Raw genomic sequence first — 23,132 nt, 5'->3', positions numbered from 1 at the left:
TAAACTAACGTGAGGAAAACAGCACATTAGGAGCAAATAGAATCAAGGTCAAGAGATTTCTAAATGGTGGAATAATTTCCTGAGTTGTTAAATCAATCTTGGTGCGTCTCTCTGCTCCATTCCTCCATTGTCTCTGTATATCCTACCCCTGACATATTACCCATTCCTTTTTTTCCTATCCTAATCATCCTAAGTGCCTCCCCAACTTTTTGAACTTGACAGGAAATAAAACTTATGGAAATGTTACAATTATAAAAATAAGAGAAAGAAATCCTACATATCCCTGACCCAGAGTGGACTGTTATTAAAATTTGGCATTATTTGCTTTATCACTTTCTCATTATGTTTTATATACACAGTATTTTTCTTTCTGTACCATTTGAAAGTAAGTTGCATCCATTATATCCCTTTACCTCTCAAACACTTTAATATGTATTTCTTGATGATAAGTATATTCTCTTACATCACCACAGTATAGTTTTCACTGTTAGTAAACATACTATTCAGATAGTACTTTAGAGTTGGTATTCCATTGTTGTTGGTTGACTCACGAATGTTTTTTATACCATCTTTTTTCTTTTTCATTCTAGCATCAGGTGTTGTATTTTGTTGTCAGCATTTCTTTGATCCCTTGATATGGAATATATCCAAAGTCTGTCTTTTTCTTTTAGGAAACTTGGAATATTATCCCTCCTCTCTTTATTTTTTATCCAGAATATTCCTTATTTTGGCTAATTTGATGTTTCCTTATGGTTAGATTAAGGGGTCTTACTTTCCTGGCTGGACCACTGCATCAATGATTTTGTGTCCTTCTTAGGGCGTCCACATAGTACCCATCTCTCACCATTGGTAATGTTAATTTTGATCAACTGATTAAGATGGTGTTTGATTTTTCCCCCCCCCACTGTGTGATTACTATTTTTTTTCCATGCATTTAATAGGCAGTCTGTATGGTGACACACCAAGATCCTACATCTGAATCACCCCCACCCTGTGGTTGTCAGGTTTAGCACTGATTGTCGGTTCTTGCCTACACCTGTCTTGACTTTGGCTACAAAGGGATGATTTTCTGTCTTCAGCACTCCCTCCAGTGGACACCTTTCTTATTATAAGCAAAAGCTGTTTCTTTTCCTTTGTATTCATTTATCTATTGTTTATAAGAATTAGTGGATTTCCCCTCCTTTCCCCAAGTGGTCTTAATTCATTTTTTTCTTAATTATTTTATTGCTCAAATTGTCCCAGATTTGTCTTGTGCAGGCCCTTTCATACTGGATCTGTCTTGTGATATGTTCCTGTAGTCTTTTTTTTTTTTAACACCTCCCTCTTCTTTCTGGCTCATTCAGACCCTGGAATCAGTCATGTCTCTTAGAAATTCTTATTTCTTTTAGTGGGGAATGGTATTAATATTAGAAACCAAGATCTAGGTGCTAGGTATTTTTGCTTCTACACCCTTTCAGCAGACAACTTGGAAATGCATGTGTGTGTGTGTGTGTGTGTGTGTGTATGTATATATAATCTGTATATAAATGTATATGCAAATATACATATTCATGCATACGTACTGTATGTACACATAACTAAACATATATGCATAGTTTAGAACTTGTGAGTTCTCACATATACTACAAATTCCACTCTAACCTTTTTTCACTTAACAATATTTCCTAGAAATCACTTTCTTTAGTTCATAGAGATTGTTTTCATCTATTTTACAGCATACTCCATGGGTTTGAAATGAAATGAAAGAGTCAGTTGTACCTGACTCTTTGTGACCCCATGGACTATATAGTCCATAGAATTCTCCAGGCCAGAATACTGGGTAGCCGTTCCCTTCTCCAGGGGATCTTCCCAACCTAGGGGTCAAACCCATCTCCTGCATTGCAAGCAGATTCTTATGTACTGTAATGTATTCAGATAGTCTCCTAAGCTTGGGTATAGGTAGTTTCCCATATTCACAGTTATAAATAGTGCTTGCAGTGAATAATCTTTATATATATACTTTTATAGTGTTGGAAATACAGCTCTAGGGTAAATTCCTAGAATTAGGAAATTAGGTTGAAGAGTTTGCGTAATTTTGTTAAATGTGGCGAAGTTACTCTCCATTATGCCATTTTGCTTTCTTGCCAGCAATATATAGGAGTCCCTGTTCCCCCACAGCCTCACCAGCAGAGTGTATTATCAGGCTGTTGAAATTTGCCAGTCCATTGGGTGAAAATGTTATCTCAGTGTAATCTTAATTTGTATTTTTCTTATGAGTGAAGTCTAATAACTTTCTATTTTAAGGACTAGCAGTGTAACTTTTTTGGAATTTTCTTAAAGTCATTTCCCTATTTTTCTGTAGATATTTTGGTTTCCCCCCTTATTTTTAAAAATACTTTGTATTTTAGTCCCCCTCTTTTTTTCCTGTTTTAATGTATATAAATATATAAAATATTTTCTCTCAGTTTGCCGTTTTTCTTTTGATTTTGCGTGTAACTTTTTTTTTTTTTTAACCAGGCAATAGCTTTCCCTACATCCAAGTTATAGAGGAATTCAGCTATGGTTTCTTCAGTAGTTTTGATTTTTTCCTTTTAGATCTCTCATGCATTTGGAGTTTATTTTTTATGTGCTGTGAGGAATAAATCTAATTTGTCTTTTTCCAAATGCTAACCCTCTATTGCCGGGGTCCTGCCCCGGCTGATCCAGGGTATTCGAAGGAGAGACGGCGTAGGCGAAGATCAGGAAACAATTGCTTAATTAAATGTTAATTAAGGATATAAAGAGTAATAGAATGAGGATAGCTCAGTAGGAAAATTCAGTGGAGAAAAGAGGCTGAGTAGCTTGGTTTACGCGGGAGACCAATAAAACTTCAAGACAAGAAGTTTGCACCACTTACGTAGGCCGCAGGCGTCCTTCCGTTCTCCCGAAGGAGAGGAGACACTGAGGCCTCCCCGGTCGGATCTTAGAAGCCCAGGCGTAATTAGTAAGCATGGTGGGTTCTGCGCTCCAGATGGAGACTCAGCCAGAGTGAAAGAGAGAGCGACATGGGGAGACCAGTATTTCGAGAAACTGATCCCAATTCTTTATTTTCCAGAGTCTGTTTTTATACACTGAGATGTTATACAAAAGTCACGTGGGGACAGCAGTCCTGACTTTTATTAAAGTCAGGTGCTTCACACAAATGTATACAGAGGTCTTAGGGGTGTTACATCATCTTCTGGCCAGGGGGGCCTGCTGACAATTTACGACCCTCTCCTTGTGACAGCGGTCAGTCAGTCAGGACACTTATTTCTCCAGGGCTGATTATTCTCAAAACAGACGCCACCCAAATAAAGTTACATTCCTACAGGGTGAGGGTGTAGTGGGTTTTAGTTAAGGAAAGAATTTACTTAGCCTAAGGTCTAATGTGATTAATATCAAAGGTTAATACTTATTTCTTCTATATATTCATTAATGTGTGTAAGGGCAGGGGATGTGGAGACATAGCAACAAACATTGGCTCAACAAATGAAAAACCCTTCACCAACACAATTTCTAATCAGCCCACTATACTTATAGTTTTCTAACTTCTCTAAAGAACCTGTTTTTAGAGGGTTTAAAGCATCTCGTGCCTCTCACGGTTGGGAGGCTGTGAGCAATCGCATGTGGCCGGACGAGCCTGTCAGGCAGGCTAGAGAACCTTCAGAGGAGTTTGTAGGTTAAAACATTCTTATCACGCCCAGGAATTATTATTAACTGGAGCTCTAGGTTAACTCCTTCTCCAAAAGAGGTGGTGGGGGACAGCCCCCTGTAAAGTCAGAGGTGTAGGTGAGAGCACAAAGTAGTAAAGTAGGCAGGCTCTGGTTATGGGGGTAGATGCTCGAGGAGTTCCAGGGGGACTCCTGAGGCTCGATCCCGCCTTTGCGTATGTCGAGCCTCCTTCCTCATGACCTTTGTCACGGGCGGAGTACCTCACTCTGGCCCCCAACACTCTATTAATTATCTTGTTCTTGGATTTCTAAAACTTTTTTCTGGGGAGTGATTTTTTATGAGATACATACATGTACGTGTTTAATATGCACACACACACACACACACACACACACACATAGGCAAGATCATAAAGATTAAAAATAGTTACTGGTATGGGTAAAATTTTCTTCCCTTGACATGGATGAGGCTGGGCATGTTATGAAATGCTAACTTCCATAGCAGTCAAGATGTTGACTACCTTTAGTGTGGGAAGAGGTGAGAGATCTGCCCCTAATGTGCTTTAGGGCAGCTCTTTAGAGTGAGGGGCATATCTTGGTCATTTAAGTGTTTGTATAGGACAGTTACAGAGGATAAGATGATGGGATGGCATCACCGATTCAATGGACATGAACTTGGGCAAACTCCAGGAAATGGTGAGGGACAGGGAACAGGGAAGCCTGGTGTGTTGCAGTCTATGGGTTTTCGAAGAGTCAAATACGATTTGGCGACTGATTGATAACAACATAAGGACAATTAATGGAGAAATTAATTGCACTATGCAGGACAGTTAATGAAAAATTGCAGGAGGAAGATCTTTGCAAAGACGTTGCTAAAATACATTTCATAATTTGTGCTTGTTGTTTAAGCATAGCTTTAAGACTTTAGCTGTTAGTGCTTTTGTTTTAAAACTGGTGCTCAGTTGGTCCTACTCTTCGCAACCCCATGGACTGTAGCCCACCAGGCTCCTCTGTCCATGGAATTTTCCAGGCAAGAATACTGGAGTGGGTTGCAATTTCCTTCTCCAGGGAATCTTCCCCACCCAGGGGTCAAACTCACATCTCCTGCATTGGCAGGTGGATTTTTCACCACTGGCTCCACCTTTAGAACTGATAATGGCCAGTAATTGTGAACAGGCAACAGTTTTTAAGCAGTTTGTCCTCTTGCTTGGGCCTTTTCTCTCTGATGGGTAGTACCTTCTGAAGGATTGGAGAAATAAGCAGCCCTGTGCTTTCCTCCATGGTCATAGTTTTTCACACACTATTAGTTATTTTTGTCCTTTTTCCTTTTTAGTTTTTGTTTGTTTATAAATGTAAGTGTCTGCAATCCCTTTTCTGTTTTAAAAGTATAAAATTGATATTTATTAGTTTCCTAAGTGCTTTACCCACAGACTACTTATGACTTTTGATATTCTCAAGGTTATAGAGTAGGTTAGAGAACTTCTGGGAAGTTGAAAGGAGAGATATAATCTTTTGCTACCTAAATACCTTTTTCTTTTGGACAGTCTGCTGTCTTGTCTAGAATGACATTATAAGCTGCAGAAGCACACTTTTCATTTCTGTTTTAGCAAATACATTGATTCTCATTGTAGTAAGTTTTTTTTTTTTTTTTAAGTTTTGCATCTCCATTTTTCTAAGGGAGAAGATACATATCCTGGATCAGCTCTCAGTAATTAGAAAATACTGCTATTCTAATATGAACATCACTAAAGGAGTGATGAGGATGCATCAGTTGAATACCTATAATGTCACAGGCAGACCTGTGATGTGATATAAGACTTGTGAATGGTACACAACTCTTAACTGAGTGTATAGTCTTACTTAATCTGTTTAATAACAAATTTTTACTTTTGTGTATTTAAGTAGTAGCCTAATAAATATTTACTTCAGTTGCTGCTGATCTAGAGGAGGTTGTCTGATTATAGACCACTGTAACAGCAAAGAGAGTGAGTTTTAAATCCTTACTCTTACCAGTTACTATGTGACTTTGAGCAAAATTGTTAACTTGTTTGGGCCTCCATTTCATCATTTGTAAAACTGTAATAAGTAATATATTGTGAGGGTAAATGAGGTAATATATGTATATGAATTCATTAGGAAATTGTGTGATGCATGGTAGACAGTGAACTGTACTGTTTATCATTTTTAAATTATTTTGTTAAGCACTGAGATCCTTTTTGGTGAAAGATGTTAGATATAGCCAATATTGAATTGTTAGCATGAACAATTTGGCCATGAATTCATTTTCTAGTTCCTTCTTTGGCTGATTTCCAAGATATTCATAATTTGCAGTTATTTGCAAATTATGGCAGTGGGAAAAGTAATTGAGGGTTAAAATTATAAACTTCTGTTTCTTTGTTTATAATGAAAATAATTGGCATGAATTGTCTGCCAGTGTCTGCAGATGCAGTGACATAGCTCTGCAGCCATAGCTCAGATTCCTTTTCCCTTTCTCCTTTCTCAAATGAATCAACTCCTTTAGTGGAGAATATACCCAGGAGACTGGTTGTGTATTCCTTGGCTTCTTCTACCTTCAAATGGCCCATAGGTGTAAGGAAAAGAGTGAAATTTTATCTTTGCAAAATGATAGAGCAAGGTGTTGAGATACCCACTGTCCTAGCTCTGAAAAGAGACTATGAAGAGGAGGAGAGGAAGTTAGGAGAGAGATAATGGATCTCTATAGGTCTTTCTAATAATTTCTGCTTCCGTTTTATTCACCACTCTGTAGTCCCATTTTCCTGAGTCTCATAGTTTGGTAGACTTTCTGTTTTCTGGCAGTATCCTGCATATGCTGCCAGTTTATTAGAGTTCTGTGTATTTTGTTTTCTTCTTTTAGGGTAACATAGGTAAAGTAGTATCACAATTTTTCCTCCTTTTCTTTCAGCAAAACTAAAGCCCAGTTCTGACTTTCACATTTTGTATAGCTTTCTGCTTAAATCTCTATAGATGGAAATCATAAATTAGTTTCTCCATTATAAAGTTCAGTTATTGTGTCCGTTTGCCTACCAAGTTATTGCCCAAACCTTAAACTGGTTACTGTTTAAGTAATAAGAAATTAAAACACTGGTTTACTAGTGTGGATCACACTGTGGTACTTTTACACTTGATAGCATAATGAGAAATTGGGTGAATTGCATTATCTGCCCCCTCAACACTTCACCCCTCCTTTTTTATTACCCCTTCTTCCACCAAAAAGCTTCCAAGAAAACTCCATCTGAGATATATAACTAAATGCAAAACTGCTTCAATTTAGAAATAAAATGAGATGATTAACAATGATAACCCAGTGACCAGAGAAGCTAATTTATAGTGATTTTATTTAAAACTTGAAAACCTTTAAAGAGTACAAAGTTAACTAACAGATGTAGTCTAACAGATTATTCATCTCCTTTCAGCAGTGTACTCTAAATTGGGTCTTCTCAAAGCTCACTCTAACCAAATGGATAAGGTTCTGTTTAAGGAAGCACAGGAAAGCTTTTCTGTTCCCCTTGACAACTAGTTCTTCTAGGTGAGTATCTGCCTTAATTGGCAGAATTGCAGTAATGCTTCATAATTTGGATGAAGTGATTTTTTTTATGATTATTTCAAGTCATTACATACAGTATCTTTCCTAAATTTTGACTGTTCCATTTATAGGCTAAGAATTAGGAGGTCTTACTTTACCTCCTCAAACAAATGCTTTTTGTAGTTTGTATGGGGGAACCTAGTTTTTGATTTCTGCTATGCTATTAGTCTTCCATCTCTCTTACTCGTGGCTCCACTAGGAAGTAGTCAGTTGTTTTTCATTGAGCAAAGTATTTTTAAGTACATGTTACCAAACTATGTTTTAAATGACTATGGAAGGAACACGATTTATAGATTTATAGATCTATATCTATATAGATATATAGATCTATATCTATCTATAAATCTCAAAACAAGATTTATGGATCTTGACCCTCTGGAGGCACTACCCATCTTAATTTTAGAGATTACATTTCAAAAGGATAGAATGGAAAGAGCCCTAGTTATTTCCCCGTATCCAAGTTTGTGCATCGTCTAAGTATATGTTTCTGTATATTTCTGATTTCATATTGACTGGCAGATCTTTCTGCAGTAAAGCTATTAGGATTTACCCAGTCACTAAGAACATTTTTAGTTTGGGTATTTTATAAAGTGAAGTTCACTGAAAAGAACAGCTATTAACTTTGTGAATTTTTGTTCTTAAACAATTTTAAAATATTTCATTTTTCATTAAGGGTTTCATTTTTAATTTCTATTAGGATTCTTTTTCATATTAAACTGGTCATACCTACCAAGTTACTTAGTCCCCTCAGATTGTATTAGGACATTTGTGTTTTCTTTGTTTATAACACTAGGTAAAAAGATTTGTTGTATTAACTGTTTTTGTTTATGTCTGATAACAGTTATTCAGAAATTTGTATTTACAGTTTTTTTTTAATAGCTTTATTCAGACATAATTGCCCTACCATAGATATTTACAGTTTAAAATGAGATAACTACCTCACTGATTATAGGAGTAACTGTTACTTGTCCTCATATTTTAATTTTTGTAAGAATTAATCTCTTATATATTAATTATGCCCTCTTTAAGTTATCTGAAACTCTGACTTCAGTGAGAATTAAGTTCAATTGTTAGAACTTACTTATTGCCAGCTCTTTGTGTAACAGCCTTATATGTTTATTTGTAAGAAGGGAGCAAGATGCTTTTATATAGACTTCTCAAAAATAAAAGGAAAATGTCTAAACACCTTATTTTCACCCCCAAAATGGATAATTTTCCCAAAGTAGTGCTGGGAATTTTTAAGTAGTAATGCCAGGACATATATTAATTCCTTGCTTTTGAACCAGGGTGATGAGCACAGGTTAGGAGTTTGTTTTTTCATCCTGAAGCCTGTTAAATATGGCCAGAACCAAGGTCATTCCAGGGTACATTCCAGGTCATTCCAGGTACCTGTCTGCCTACAGGTAGTCTGTAAGAATCTGGATCAGATTAAATAGAGGAAGAAATAACAGTCTGGAACTTTCTGGTTAACAAATCACAACTGTGTGATTTTTTTCAGGTGGCCTTCTGATAGCTTCTGCTCATTTTGGTGCATACGTATATGGGACAGATATAGACTACAATACTGTTCATGGCTTGGGTGAGTAGTGGTTCTAGACAGTGTTACAGTCTTTCCTCTATAACAAGTGAGCAAATGAGTCTTTGCTCTTGTACCAAATGTACCTTTAAAATACTTAAATAGTTATGTATGGCATTATGCAGCTGCTTTTAATGTTAAAATATAGCACTGTGATATAGTTTTAGTTATTTTTACAACAATAAGACTTTTCATTGGGTATCTGCTTTTCATGAAGTTATCCAGTGAGCAAAATGATCTCCCAGGGGAACCAAAGATGAATAACAAAAAGCCCTTCTCTCAGAGCTATTTTTGGTCTTAGATTTTTAAAAAGTAGGCAGTCAATAAAGTTGTAAAACTTTATGGCTGGGAAAGAAGTAGGAGAGGGATGAACTAAGCCTTTTGTAGTTAGTGTATTCACCTAGTAAAACATAGTTTCTATAATTTAAAATAATTTAAAAATTACCACCATTCTTTTGTTTAGCAGTCATTTGTTATGTGTATACTTGATTAATTACTCTAGTCCTTGAGTACCATATATGTTTTTGATTTCATAATTAACCAAAACATCTTCAAAGCAGTTAAGGTGACAGTAACTCTAAAGATTCTGCATTAGACTGAAGAGTAACTTGAAATAAGCATTGGCTTGGTTTTGAGGCAGTTCTGGAAAACACTTTTAAAATCTAGAAGCTACGCTAATGAAATGTGATTGCATGAAATTGAATCAATCTAAAGATATTTATTTATAGCTGAATAGTGTTAAAAATGTAAAGTTTCTTTGATTTTGAAATTGTATTTATGTTATTGTTTCATCGTTGTAGTTAGAATCAGCCTGTAAAACATGCTTTTTATTTTTCTCACCCAGTGTAAATGACTATATAGGTGAGAATTTATTAGACTTTTTTTTCTTGAAGTAATTTGATATATTGTATTTGATGAACTGCTTTTTTTTCTACCTTGACTTTAAGGAATTTAGTACTATAAGGAGAATGAATAACATTTTATAAAGTTCACCTAAATGGGCTAACTAGAAAAAGATAGTCTTTGTTTGCAGTATTTTAGCATAGACAGAGTGCTAAGAAGAATTATTCCTGTTTGCTTTTAGTAGAAACAGTCTGTTTGCTTTAAGGGTATTGTCCTGTGTGCTTCATTTTAATTTTTATTTATTAGAGTTACATGTAAAAGTTATATGCTAACCTCTCAGTCTGCTTGAGTAGAATTCTGATTGAGGTAGAATTTCCTCAGAGCTTATCCAAGGTGCTGTTAGATTTGCCCTCTGTTTCCTATGCTTCCCATCTCTTACTATACTCTCAAATACTTCCAAATTTCTTCTATTTTAAAAATGCAAAACTTTTTCTATCAACCCTATAGAGGCCCTCCTCCTAGCTACTACTTTGTTTTCCTCTTCTGTTTGCCAAAGTGCTACTTAAAAAGACTAGTATTTACTTGCTATTTCCTCTTTTTCATCTCTTAACTGTCTTCTGCCTGTTCTTTTCCAGCTTCCATGCTTACTGAAAACTCAGGCCACAGGTCTACAGTACTTGGCAGTGTTGACCTTCATAACGCCTCCCTTGGTTTCCTAGACAGTGACTTCATCTGGTGGTACTTTGATTTCTTTGTCTCTTTCTCAGTTTCCTGAAGGCCCTGTGGTTTTCTTCAGGGTCTGTTTACATGTTGCTTTTCTCCAGGCATCTTTGTTAGCCCCTTCTATCACATTACATACTCTGCAGAGTCATGTCATTCATCTTTTAATTTTTAGGTTTCGTTTTTATTGTGAAGTAGATCATAATACAGAGGAGTTTATAAAAATAGAGAAATTATAGAGCAAACATACAATTGCCACTTACGTTAATAAAAAATATCATTCATTCTTATACATTTAGCTTAAGTTTATTTACTGATATCTCCCAGTGTGTATATATATTCTGGCCTCTAACTCCCTGCTGAATATCTCTTTCTGAATCCTCTATAGATACCTCAAGGTATATCGAGATTGATGTATTGCAAATGAATTTCATCTTTTTTCCTAGGCTTGTTTTTCTTCTTGGTTTCTCAGATCTTAATTGACGATGTCATCATCTACTCATGTCTCCTAAACTAAAACTTTTGAACTTCCCTTGAGCCCCCACTTTAACTTTTCATATCTCGTGTCTCCCTTTTACTTTCTCTGTCTATGGTCACTGCTTCTGCATTTCCAAAGTTAGCTCTCTTCATTTCTGCTCCGTTTATCTCATTCATCAGTATTTCTTCATTGCTAGAAGAAAAGGACCATGTTCTGTTCAGCCCTATATCTATTTTTGTCATTTATTTATTTTAAATCGAAGGATAGTTGCTTTACAGTATTGTGTTGGTTTCTGCCAAACCAGCCCTGTATCTTTATTAGTGTGCTTTGAATGCATTAATTATTGAATGAGTGTTTTAAGACCATTTTACATGAAAGGATAATTAGACAGCACTACAATTTACTGTTCAGAATATGTTTTTATAATAAGTTAAAATAAAAATAATTGTTCATTTGTATAAATGAAATTAAACTTTTATAAACAAAAGCAGGTTCTATTTGAGTTAGGTTTGGATGAGCTAAATATTGCTTTTAGCTAAATGACAAGAGTTAAGAATGTTGTTTGTTAGTTCTGTCTTCATTTTTCTTTCCCTTTAGGAAAGGCTAGTAGGAAAAACCAGAAATGGAGAGGACCGGATGAAAACATTAGGGCAAATCTTCGTCAGTATGGTTTAGAGAAGTATTACCTTGATGTCCTGGTCTCAGACGCATCTAAACCTTCCTGGAGGAAGGGCACGTATTTTGATGCAATCATCACTGATCGTAAGTATGTTTTTATACAAAAGTAGGAATAGGATTGGAGAAGGCAATGGCACCCCACTCCAGTACTCTTGCCTGGAAAATCCCATGGACGGAGGAGCCTGGTGGGCTGCAGTCCATGGGGTCGCGAAGAGTCGGGCACAACTGAGCGACTTCACTTTCACTTTTCACTTTCAAGCATTGGAGAAGGAAATGGCAACCCACTCCAGTGTTCTTGCCTGGAGAATCCCAGGGAAGGGGAGCCTGGTGGGCTGCCGTCTATGGGGTCGCACAGAGTCAGACATGACTGAAGTGACTTAGAAGCAGCAGCAGGAGTAGGATTGAGTTCCTAAGGTCATTTATATTTCATGTACAAAATATATCAGTACAACAAAAAAGAACCAACTTGTACTAACGTTACCCCCACTCCTGACTTCTTTACATAGTGAGAAGGAAGAAGTTATGAATGTAGGGCAGGACATCAATTTAACTTCATGGTTTTGTTTTTCTAAACTATGTATATTAACTTGTCACCCCTTTTTTCTCTTCAGCTTATTTTCAAGACATAAATTTGTTTGTATATTTGTTTTATGTTTACCTGTAGTTGGTTATTAGCATACCAACTAGAGCCAAAATGTCATTTGCAATTATGGGATCAGATTTTGAAAAAGAGAGTTTCAGGTATCTCAGATTCTCTGTGTCTAACTTTTTGTGTTTGTTGTTGTTTTTATGCCCATTATAACTGGCATCTTCTTCCTAGAGTTATAAAAAATTTGGAGTTCTGTGAACCACTGGGATTGTGAACCCACTGAGCTTCAGGAATGTGCACAGGAACTTGTTTTCACTTGCCTCCTTAGCTCTTGGGCTTTTCAGGCATCCTGTCTAAGAATAGATCTGCCTTTTCTGTAGTCTTTGACTGTACATAATGGAAAGCTGTATCTCAGCCCTTCCATCTCAGACCTCTTCAGTTCTTTGGTAACTTAGGTGGTTTCATATATAACAAAAGGAAAATTATTAAGGCATTACAATGATAGTTCAGTTGGTTAAGAATCACCTGCAATGCAGGAGACCCCGGTTTGATTTCTGGGTTGGGAAGATCCACTGGAGAAGGAACAGTCTACTCGGTCCAGTATTCTTGGGCTTCCTTTATGGCTCAGCTGGTAAAGAATCCACCCACAATGCAGGAGACCTGGGTTTGATCCCTGGGTTGGGAAGATCCCCTGGACAAGGGAAAAGCTACCCCCTCCAGTATTCTGGCCTGGAGAACTCCATGGACTACAGTCCATGAGGTCTCAAAGAGTTGGATACGTTGTAAAGTTTCACTTTACAATGTCACTATGAATGTACTTATGGAAATTGGGTGGCTTTTTATTTATAACCTACTGTATTACTTGCTCTCACTCTATATGTATTTATAAAAATATGTAATTTTGTTCCTGATCAGTTGAGAGTAAGTTGTGTCCATCTTGGCCCTTTACCTTCCTACACTCCAGTGTGTATTTCCTAAGAATAGGGATAGGCTCTCAGATAGCCAGAGAGCATGCATGCTCAGTCCTGTCCAACCCTTTGCAATGCCATGAGCTGCAGCCCGCCGTGCTTCTCTGTCCATGGGATTATCCTAGTGAGAATAACTGGCTCAGTTTGCCATTTCCTCCTCTAGAGGACCTTCTCAACCCACAGATCAAACCTGTGCTCCTGCATTGGCAGGCAGATTCTTTACCACTGAGCCTGGGAAGCCCTAGATAGCCAGAGTACAGTTATCAATTTCAGTGAGTCCGTGCAGTACTTTAATCTGTAGTTTCTCATCCAGTTTTGTCGGTTGACCCAGTAATACTTCTTTATAGCATATTTTTCCCTGAAGTACAGTATCCAGTCTAATGTCAGGCATTGCTTTTAGTAATCATATCTTTAAGGCCTCCTTTAATTTGTAGCATTTCCACAACCTTCCTCTGTCTTTCATGACATTGACATTTTGAAGAACACAGTCACCTGCCTGCCTGCCCTCCCAGTGTTAACAAGATGTCCCTCTCGTTTGCATTCTCAGCTGGAATATTGCACAGGTGCTGTGTCCTCAGGATGTCACATCTGGAGGCACGTGGTGTCCATCTGCTTGGCAGTGGTGATGGGGTGACTTTTGACTGTCCTTATTCCCTGTGCTTTCTCTCTAGCTCCATATGGTATTAGAGAATCTACAAGAAGAACAGGTTCACAGAAGGAAATACCAAAGGGAATAGAAAAATGGTAAGTGAATATTAAATATGATATATTACTACCTTGGGAAGAAGCATATTGCTTCTTTTTAATTAACTGAGTTTAATAGTGTTAGTTTTCAGTGGTTTTTAAGTTTTTCACTGATTCTGAAATTTTGTTTTGTCTAGTCCAGAAAGCCACGTTCCTGTTTCCTTGAGTTATCATCTGAGTGATATGTTTTTTGACCTGTTAAACTTCTCAGCAGAGACCCTTGTATTAGGTGGAAGGCTCGTCTATTGGTTACCAGTATACACACCAGAGTACGTAATAATAATAATTTTACTTTTAATTTCATTTTTATTATGGTGTTTGTGTATCTAACATGCTTTTTTTCTGTCTCTAATCATATTCAGAGTGAGTATCTTCGTGTTTAATGTGTACATGTGAACAATAGCCTTTATTTACCAACATGTTGTATAAAACAGACCCCTTTCTCTTATTGATTGAATTGCTTTGAACTTTTTATTTTATATCAGGGGTTGGCAAATTACAGCCTATGAGCCTGATATGGTCTTTAGCCTTTTTTTTTTTTGTAAAGCAGTTAAGGCTGGTTTTTACCTTTTTAAAGGGCTGTTAGAAAGGAAAAAGGCAACGAAAAAGAATATGTGTCAGAAGCACACGTGGTCCATAAGGCTAAAATATTTACTGTCTGACCTGTAAGTGCAAAAGCTTGCCCTAGTGTTTATCACTCTTAGCTCAGGGTCTGTGTGTCAGCTGTTCATTAGCTCTTTTGCCAGGCCACAAACCTAGGTAATTTTTAACAACTTAGCTCAGTGATTCATCTATTTACTGCCTGTTAGCTTTAATATATGTTGGCTCTTGTGATTGTCTTAAAAAACTAAGAACAAAATAAGAGCTATGCATATAGTTAAAGCCCTGATTATGTTCAACATTAGTGGTTTGGGTTTTATTATTCAGTAATTATTAATTTTAAACAGAGCTATGTACATCAACAGTGAAAGACATGATATGTAATCTTTAGAGTTGAAAAGCAGTATTAAGCTCAAGATTTGGCTATTCAATCTGCTATAGAAATCTTTCTTAAAAATTATTTTAATTTCTATATTTACTGTATATAGTTATACAAAGAGCATTTTAGAACAGTCTTATCTCGTTTGTGTTTTTGTAGTGGTGGATGGTCTTTCAGCAGTTGGAAGCTATGCTTTTTTGTTTTTTTATAAATGTCACATTGGGAGCTACCATGCGCTAACTTTAGTCTTGCATTTTGTTTCTTGGCTAATAAAACTGTGTACATTTGTATCTGAACCCCTTAACACTGGGCTTCTGTTCTGTTAAGAAATTAATCGTTTCTTAATTTTAGAAATGTGAGAAGTTAATTCTAAGGAATGAAATGACTTGTCTAAAGTTTAAAGCTGACTAGTTCATTGGTTTCATTATTCCTTGTGCTGTGTTCACTTAATTCAGCATCCTGCAAAGATCTCAGGTACCTGGTATATGAAGTGATAGATGAGGTTTTATTAATATTTTCAGAAAAGAACATATTTGCTTATTTCTATGAAAAAGTGGTTTCTGCCTTAGACAAGCTAAATTCCAGCAGCAAGCTTCCTTGTGTTTTTGTTTTAATTCAAGTTTCAGGACTGAATTTTTTAAAAACTTATTTTGAAATAAATTTAAAAATTACAGAAAAGTTTCAAATACAGTACAAAAAGCTCTAATTTCTCCCCTCATCCAAATTTTCCAACTGTTCACATACACCTCCTCTGCCGTTGTTTGCTCACACATTACATTTATGCCCACTGTCATTAGTCTTTTTCGGAACTGTTTAAGAAGTTGCAGATATGATGTCCTATCACCCCTACGTATTTCATTGCATTTCTCAGTAGCAAGAGCATTCTTGTCAAATCCCCATCAAGCCCCAGAGTCTGGAAACAGCACTGACAATGCTTCTGCCCGATCCTGGACCTCTTCAGATTTTACTGATTATAGTCTCTCCAGGAAAACTGCCTTGATCCATCATGTCATTCTCCTCCAGTCTGGAACACTTCCTCAGTCTTTTCCTTATCTTTTGTGTCCTTAAGAGTTGTACGGTACATGGCTTATATTCTGAAGGTTGACCCTTAACCAGGTCCATCTGATGTTTCTTCCGTGATCAGACTCTGGTAATGCTCTTGGTAGGAATACCACAAAAATGATACTATGTTCTTAGTGCATTGCATTATGGGGCACACAGAAGCAGCCCCTCCTGGAGATCTTAATCATCTGGTCATGTTCTGTCAAGTGGAAAAACTTTATCATTTGTGATAAAGAAATATCAGAACTCTGATAAAGAAAGTGATTTATCATTTTCTTTTCAATATGTATGTTCCAGGGGACAGAAACCCAGGATACACCAATATCTCGTTTCATTGTTGACAACCACCATAATGATGAGTTTGCTATTCCATCATTCCTTCTGCATTTGTAAGTTGGCATTCTGCAAGGATTAGTTTCCCCTTCCCTCCCATTAATTTGTTGATTTATATTGGTATGGAGTCTTCCAATATTATTCATTGGGTTATAATTTAATTCTATCATGACTTTGTTACTCACATTGTCCTAGATTTGAACTATGAGAGTCCCTTTGAGGTAGCTGCTCTGTCATTTTGAAGTATCCTCGTTAGTTTTCGTGTTTCTTATTTTCTGGCATTTTTTTACTTTCCACTATTTTGTAGTTTATTATTTAATTATAATTGAAATTAAATGTGGCTATGAGTATGTTTTATAATTCTTTTATTGTTGTTAAGAAAAGTCAAATTGGAGGCACTTTCAACTATTTTACTATTTCTGAAGATCTTAAAAAATGGCTAGGATGTTTCTTCAGTGACGTCTCTTTTGATAGTTTTTGACAACGGGAAATTTCCAAGTCCATATAACCAAAGGGATTTTTTACAAGTAAAAAAGGAGGCAGGTTTTTAATCTTTTTTTTTTTTTCGCTTTAGATGTTTTATCAAAGGGCAGATTTCATCCAGGCTAGGACACAAATAGGAAGACTTCTGTGGCATTTACTTCCCTGACTTACTTGTCTGAGAGTTATTTTCAGATTTTCTGATGTTCATTACTAGACTTCCATTGTGTCTTCTAACCCGAAGTGCTCTTATTAATGAACTTAATTTGTCATGAGTTTATATTAGGGAATGAACTGTTTTCACCTTTGCAGCAAACATAACCCCAAATCTTTACTGTTTCTATTAGATAAACTTAAAACTAAAGTCATCTGCGAAAGTTTGAAATATTTTGAATTAAACAATGTAGAATTAGTTTGGTTATGTTGTATTGTGGATATAGCTTCTTATTAGACTGGGAATAAAGAGTTCATTTTAAAACTGTGCCTTGGCACAGCTTAATTGGAAAGCTTTTGTATTTTTGGTATAGTGATGTTGGCTTTTAGTCCTGCTGTTGAATTCATTTACTCAACCAAATCCTGTTAATATGATTGAAGTTTAAAAGTAAGAATTGCACATTATAATCAAGTTAAGGTATTATTCATTAAACCCAGGACATTTTGAAAGTTGTAAGGCATCATAAAAACATCACAGCTTAGTTATTTGTGAAGAATTATCAAAACTGATGATTGAAAAAGGATTTTTTTCACTGTTTAACAATTTAAATTGTGGTGAAGAAACTACTGCTCAACAAATTCTGCTTCCTCTAGATCAGATTCTTCCTGCTCTAGTATATTGGGTTTGAGGCCTGCATCAAGACACTCTGTACTCTTTATATCCTTTTACCTTTTTATTTTGTCCCCTTTGCTTGATATACTCTTTCTTCTTTCTTCAGCTTTAAAATTCTGGTAATCTAAGGCCAGGCTTAATTGTCACGACCTCTGAGCCTCCCGGCCCTTCTCAGCAGAATACATCAGTCTAGCATCTGTGCTCTTCTAGTAGTTTACTCTTATTACTCATAGAAACTTAACCACATAAAGTTACTGTTGACTCTTGGTATATGTGAGTTTATTCACAATTTCAACTATTTGCAAATGAAACTGAAGATCTGTGTAACATTCATTTGGTCAGGCCATACATTCAACTTGTGTGTTTGATGTTACAGGAGTTGCTAAGCTGTTGAGTGACTGTAGCTTCTTGCCCAGGTTCCACATATCCATATGAAACGATTAGGAACTGTGTTTCTTTGTGAAAGATGTCCTTTCATAGAAATCCAACTGCTAAGCTTGTGAAAAAATAATGACAAAGTGAAGAAGTCTGATAAAGAACTCCAGAGTAGGATTTGGGGGTAAATTTTAATTGTGATAAAATGAATTTTGTGGTGGCTCAGAGCAGTGAACAGAACATATTTTTCATTTTTCATTTGGGAAACAGAAAAAAATGATTCTTTAAATTGTTTTTAGTAAGTGCTCTAATCAGCGCAAAATCTGTGTCTTGAATGGGAAGTACACCTCAAATGACATTTGGAAATGGTTAGTCTGAGGCGTGAAGATTCACAGGAAGATAAATGACTGTCAGAACTGATTGATGGAAAAGCTATGTATAAATATAGGGTTTTTCCCCCATTTTTTAAAAAAAGTTGAAATTTAATTTGTATACCATGAAAATCACAATTTTATCTTTAAATAAGATTGAATTTGTTATAATATTGTTTCTGTTTCATATTTTGGTTTTTTTGGCCACGAGGCATGTGGAATCAGAGTTCCCCTAACCAGAGATCGAACCCACACCCCCCTAACATTGGGAAGCAAAGTCTTAACCACTGGACTGCCAAGGAAGTCCAGAAAAATCACAGTTTTTAAGTGTGCAACCCCACAGTTTTTAGCCTTGCCACAAGGTTATTTAACCATGCTGCTAAGTCACTTCAGTCATGTCCGACTCTGCACGACCCCATAGACGGCAGCCCACCAGGCTCCTCCGTCCATGGGATTTTCCAGGCAAGAGTCCTGGAGTGGGGTGCCATTTCCTTCTCCAATGCATGAAAGTGAAAAGTGAAAGTGAAGTCGCTCAGTTCGTGTCCGACTTTTCGCAACCCCATGGACTGCAGCCTACCAGGCTCCTCCGTCCATGACATTCTGCAGGTCTAACTCCACAATGTTTTTATCATCCCCTAAATAAACCCCGTTCACGCAAACAATGTCTCTTGCTGTTTTCCCTGCCAACCACTTATCTATCTCTGTGGATTTACCTATTCTAGCTGACCATTAACTATTTAGATTTTTAAATAGTTGCTTGTATCATAGGGGGATGGTAATAAAAACAGAATTAAGATACCATTCCATCATCATAATCTGGGCATAGTACAGATTTATAGCTCCTACTTAACAGATGGCAAACAATCCATTGGTATGAAATATATTAATAAATATATAGTAGATGATTTTAAATGCTGTTTTTTAATTTTTTTTAGTATATTTTGGAAGTACATGATTAAATTGATTGGCTCATTCAAGAGTAGTAAGTTAAAAACAAGTTTGTTAATGATGATAACCTAAATGATGTCCTTTCATGCTCAAACTCAAAGATCAAGTCAAAAAATAATCTAGAACATGTAAATATGTTTTTCTGCTGTTAAGCCAAATGCCATGACTTAGTTTTACCAGTTTAATATTATTCATGTCATAAATAATTGTATTGGTTTTGTCCTTTGATTTCTAGATTTCTCTTGGGTTTTATAATTATACAGATTATATAAGCACGAGGAATTTATATTTGTATACATTTAAGAAGCATTTTAACAATAATACCTTATTACTTTGCTGGAAAATAAGATGCTTTTCTTTAAAAAAGGGTACATTACTAAATTTGACAGTTTCAGACATCTAGAAACCCTGCTGCTTGCGAGCCTAAGGTCAGAACTGTATTTTCTTTCTGTTATCATTATTTTAGTCTGTCAACTATGATATAGAATGTATTCTTTCATATCATAAATGCTTTATATGAAGTCTCCAAATTTGACGTCAGCTGATGTTATAAGAGCACATTTTTGATTGTGTAGTTAGCATTAGAGAATTGTGGGGTGAAATGAAATCCAAAATGGTCATTACTTGTTGGAAAGCCCTGAGGAAGGAGTCAGAGAATGACTTCAAGAGAATTCCTTCCACTGATAATGAAGTGAGGTGCATTATGAATGTCGTTTGGTAAGTGGGTGGTGAAGGTTCTGAGCAAGTGGTCAAGGTAGTGAGGGAGAGCTTGTTGAAGGTCACAGGGACCTAGATAAATCAGTTAGAGGGGTGGGGGAGACAGTGTTGATGTATTACAATGGGCTAACCAAGATGGTGGGTGGTCCTTTACAGGAAGTGCTGATCAGCTCCTTTCCCACCTTGGATCAGAGCTTTAAAATTTCCCATATAAGAAATGTTTGCAGAAACTATGTATCTAGAAAGGTATGAAGATTTGCAAAGAAAAAAGAAAACAAAAACTGGCAATCCCTGTGTTCTTAAAGGTGCCCATACCTAGGGAGCCCTCTCTTCTACTGTTCTTCTGAATTCTGCTCCATAACTATTTCCCCCACATTTGTTACTTGCTTCTTCTACCAAGATCAATGCCAGAAGCCTATTGGATGTCAGGTTCTGAACTCCTGCAGCTGGACTGCTGTGCTTTCTTGGTGTCCTCATCTTCATTCACCGAGTACGCTACATGAGCTGCACAGCAGCGGGTACCACCGCTCTTCATCCTGACTCTGGTTTTATTTCATGGCAGAGGATTGATGTCCTCTGTAGTGTTCTAGCGGTAGTTTGTCTCAATTATCTTTACATAACAAAGTTATTAGAGTTCTCAAGATGTCATTAAAATTTTTCAGGGACATTTCATTTTAAAGGGGAAAACATATAGTGTAGTGGACTTTATACTTGGGGAATTTATAAAAATCCCTAGCTGAATCAGTCCGTCAAGAATGTCAGAGAGTTATTGTGGTCTGTATTTGTCTTTTTGTGCTCTTTCGGTATCCTTTAGGGTCGAATTGTCATTTTGTATTTTTGTGGTTTAAATGCTTGGCATTCTTCAATAAAACGTATCTGTATTCTCTCACATTATATAGGTAAAAAAATTAAACTGCTGCTTGATAAAAAGCAGATGGTTTATGGATTATGTGGACAGTTAGCATATGTGAAATAAAATGGTGCAGCCTATATGGGGACGAGGTCCCATTCCACACTGGATCAGCCCCCTTGATGATCCTGTGCAGGATGCACCTGTGAGTGTTCATAACTGTCAGTTCTTCTTTCTTCAGATACACCGAGGAGATGGTACCCTGGCACCCCTGCTTGAAACTCATCAGCAACTGCGAGCAGAAGCTTTCCAGTCACACATCAAGGCGCTTGATAACAATGGAAAAGGTGAAGGAATTTGAGGTAAATTATCCAAGTTTTTTTTTTCTTCAGATAAATTCTGGAAGAATTAAACGTAGATTTTTCTAATTTCCTCTAATGAAGTTTGGTTAATGTTAGTCCTTGATTTTTTTAAGTTTTTAATGCATTCAGGAGGAGGCAAAAGTTGAACAGGTTTGTGGCATTTGGTGGGGTAAGAATAGAATATAGAAACTGAAGAATAGAAAGAATGGTTGACCTTTATTTTTCAGGCTATGTTTGTTATCCTTAGGCTAACTTAGTTATAGAACAGAGCACTGTTAATTAAACAACCAAGGTGTAACTAGCAATGTACTAGTTACCCGTTTTCTTCAAAAGCAGAACCTGCTTGACTGCAGACTTTACTGAAGAGAAAATGTCACTTTATATAAAGGAGAAGGACCCATCTGTTAGGGTCCAACATGTGTTACCTCTCTTTCGTTCTTTCTCTACCACACACAATTCATTTCAGGTTGAAAAGAAAGAACAAAACATCTGTTATTTCATACCAAGATCAGATTTGATATGAATAATGCCTCCTCATGGAGCTTAATTAAATCTGCAGAATTCATCTTGGTCTGTACAGATCTTGATTAACAACCAAAGCACTTCTACATTCACTAGAACTTGGGTAAGCCCCATGAGTGCTTTGGATCTGGAGGGCAAGCAGAAAAGAATAGTGTTACTGCCTGAGGATTTTGTCTTACTCATCCTTAACTCTGCATTTCATTTTTTTCATGTGCTTCACAGCTTATGGATTCTTTCACAATAATAAAGACTAATATTTATACAGTGTGTTTGCATATGTTGTTCTACAAATTTCTTGTTTTTTTTTTTTCCTTTTAATTTCTATTTCCTGTCTGTCGCTAATATAGGCCCTTGTTACCATATACCTGGTTTATGCTGATAAGCTCCTAAATTACCTCTCCTTCTACTTTTCACACCTCTAGCTCTTATATGTTAAATGTGCGTGTGTTCTAAGACTCTTTGGTTGTGTCCAACTCTGTCCGACCCCATGGACTGTAGCCTGCTAGGCCTTTTCTGTCCATGAGATTCTCCAGGCAAGAATACTAGAGTGGGTTGCCATGCCCTCCTCCAGGGGGATCTTCCCAACCCAGGGATGGAATCTGCATCTCTTAAATCTCCTGCATTGACAGGCAGCTTTGGTATCACCAGCGCCACCTGTGAAGCTCTATATGTTAAATAAATCTTCCTAAAACACTGCATTTGTTAGGTGACTTCTTTCTGCAGGAATTTTAGTGACCGATTTTTATTACAGAGTAAGGTTCAGAATCTTCAGTATGACATTTTTCTCAATAATTGGGCTTTAGTATCAGGGCATTTCTGAAAGCTAAGCTGTGTGTATATGCACACATATATATGTGTGTATCAGTTCAGTTCAGTCACTCAGTTGAATCCAACTCCTTGCGACCCCATGGACTGCAGCACGCCAGGCCTCCCTGTCCATCACCAACTCCTGGAGTTTACTCAAACTCATGTCCATTATTGAGTCAGTGATGCCATCCAACCATCTCTTCCTCTGTCGTCCCCTTCTCCTCCTGCCTTCAATCTTTTCCAGCATCAGCGTCTTTTCAAATGAGTCAGCTCTTCGCATCAGGTGGCCAAAGTATTGGAGTTTCAGCTTCAGCATCAGGACTGATCTCCTTTAGGATGGACTGGTTTGATGTCCCTGAAGTCCAAGGGACTCTCAAGAGTCTTCTCCAACACCACAGTTCAAAAGCATCAATTCTTTGGCGCTCAGCTTTCTTCACAGTCCAACTCTTCACATCCATACATGACTACTGGAAAAACCATAGCTTTGACTAGACATAACTTTGCTGGCAAAGTAATATCTCAGCTTTTGAATATGCTATCTAGGTTGGTCATAACTTTTCTTCCAAGGAACAAGTGTCTTTTTATTTCATAGCTGCAATCACCATCTGCAGTGATTCTGGAGCCCCCCAAAA

The 23,132-nt window shown here is 36.8% G+C and overlaps 1 protein-coding gene across 17 annotated transcripts in view; it reads left to right on the top strand.

Annotated features, from left to right (window-relative positions):
* TRMT11 (tRNA methyltransferase 11) overlaps positions 1–23,132 on the top strand; it is a 62,307-nt gene that overhangs the window by 18,138 nt on the left and 21,037 nt on the right. For 5 of the 17 annotated variants that reach the window (XR_015132305.1, XR_015132309.1, XR_015132308.1 and 2 more), the window contains exons 8-13: positions 8,771–8,851; positions 11,487–11,651; positions 13,796–13,868; positions 14,006–14,137; positions 16,207–16,298; positions 21,051–21,171. Coding sequence is in view for 3 of the 17 variants with exons in the window: in XM_086316324.1 (XP_086172450.1) it covers positions 8,771–8,851; positions 11,487–11,651; positions 13,796–13,868; positions 14,006–14,137; positions 21,051–21,171 (572 nt within the window). In the remaining 14 variants the exon portion in view is untranslated. Of the gene's footprint in view, positions 1–7,102; positions 7,216–8,770; positions 8,852–11,486; positions 11,652–13,795; positions 13,869–14,005; positions 14,138–16,206; positions 16,299–21,050; positions 21,172–23,132 lie in introns of all 17 variants that reach the window. The other 12 variants (XR_015132303.1, XR_015132304.1, XM_086316324.1 and 9 more) reach the window with 5 other exon arrangements.

The sequence above is a fragment of the Bos grunniens genome, chromosome 9 (assembly GCF_055505025.1).
Source record: "Bos grunniens cultivar Pamir isolate PY7600 chromosome 9, Bosgru_T2T1.0, whole genome shotgun sequence".
NCBI classification, from domain to species: Eukaryota; Metazoa; Chordata; class Mammalia; order Artiodactyla; family Bovidae; genus Bos; species Bos grunniens.
Note: the sequence above shows the minus strand (reverse complement) of the source record. Positions and strands in the feature narration are given on the sequence as shown.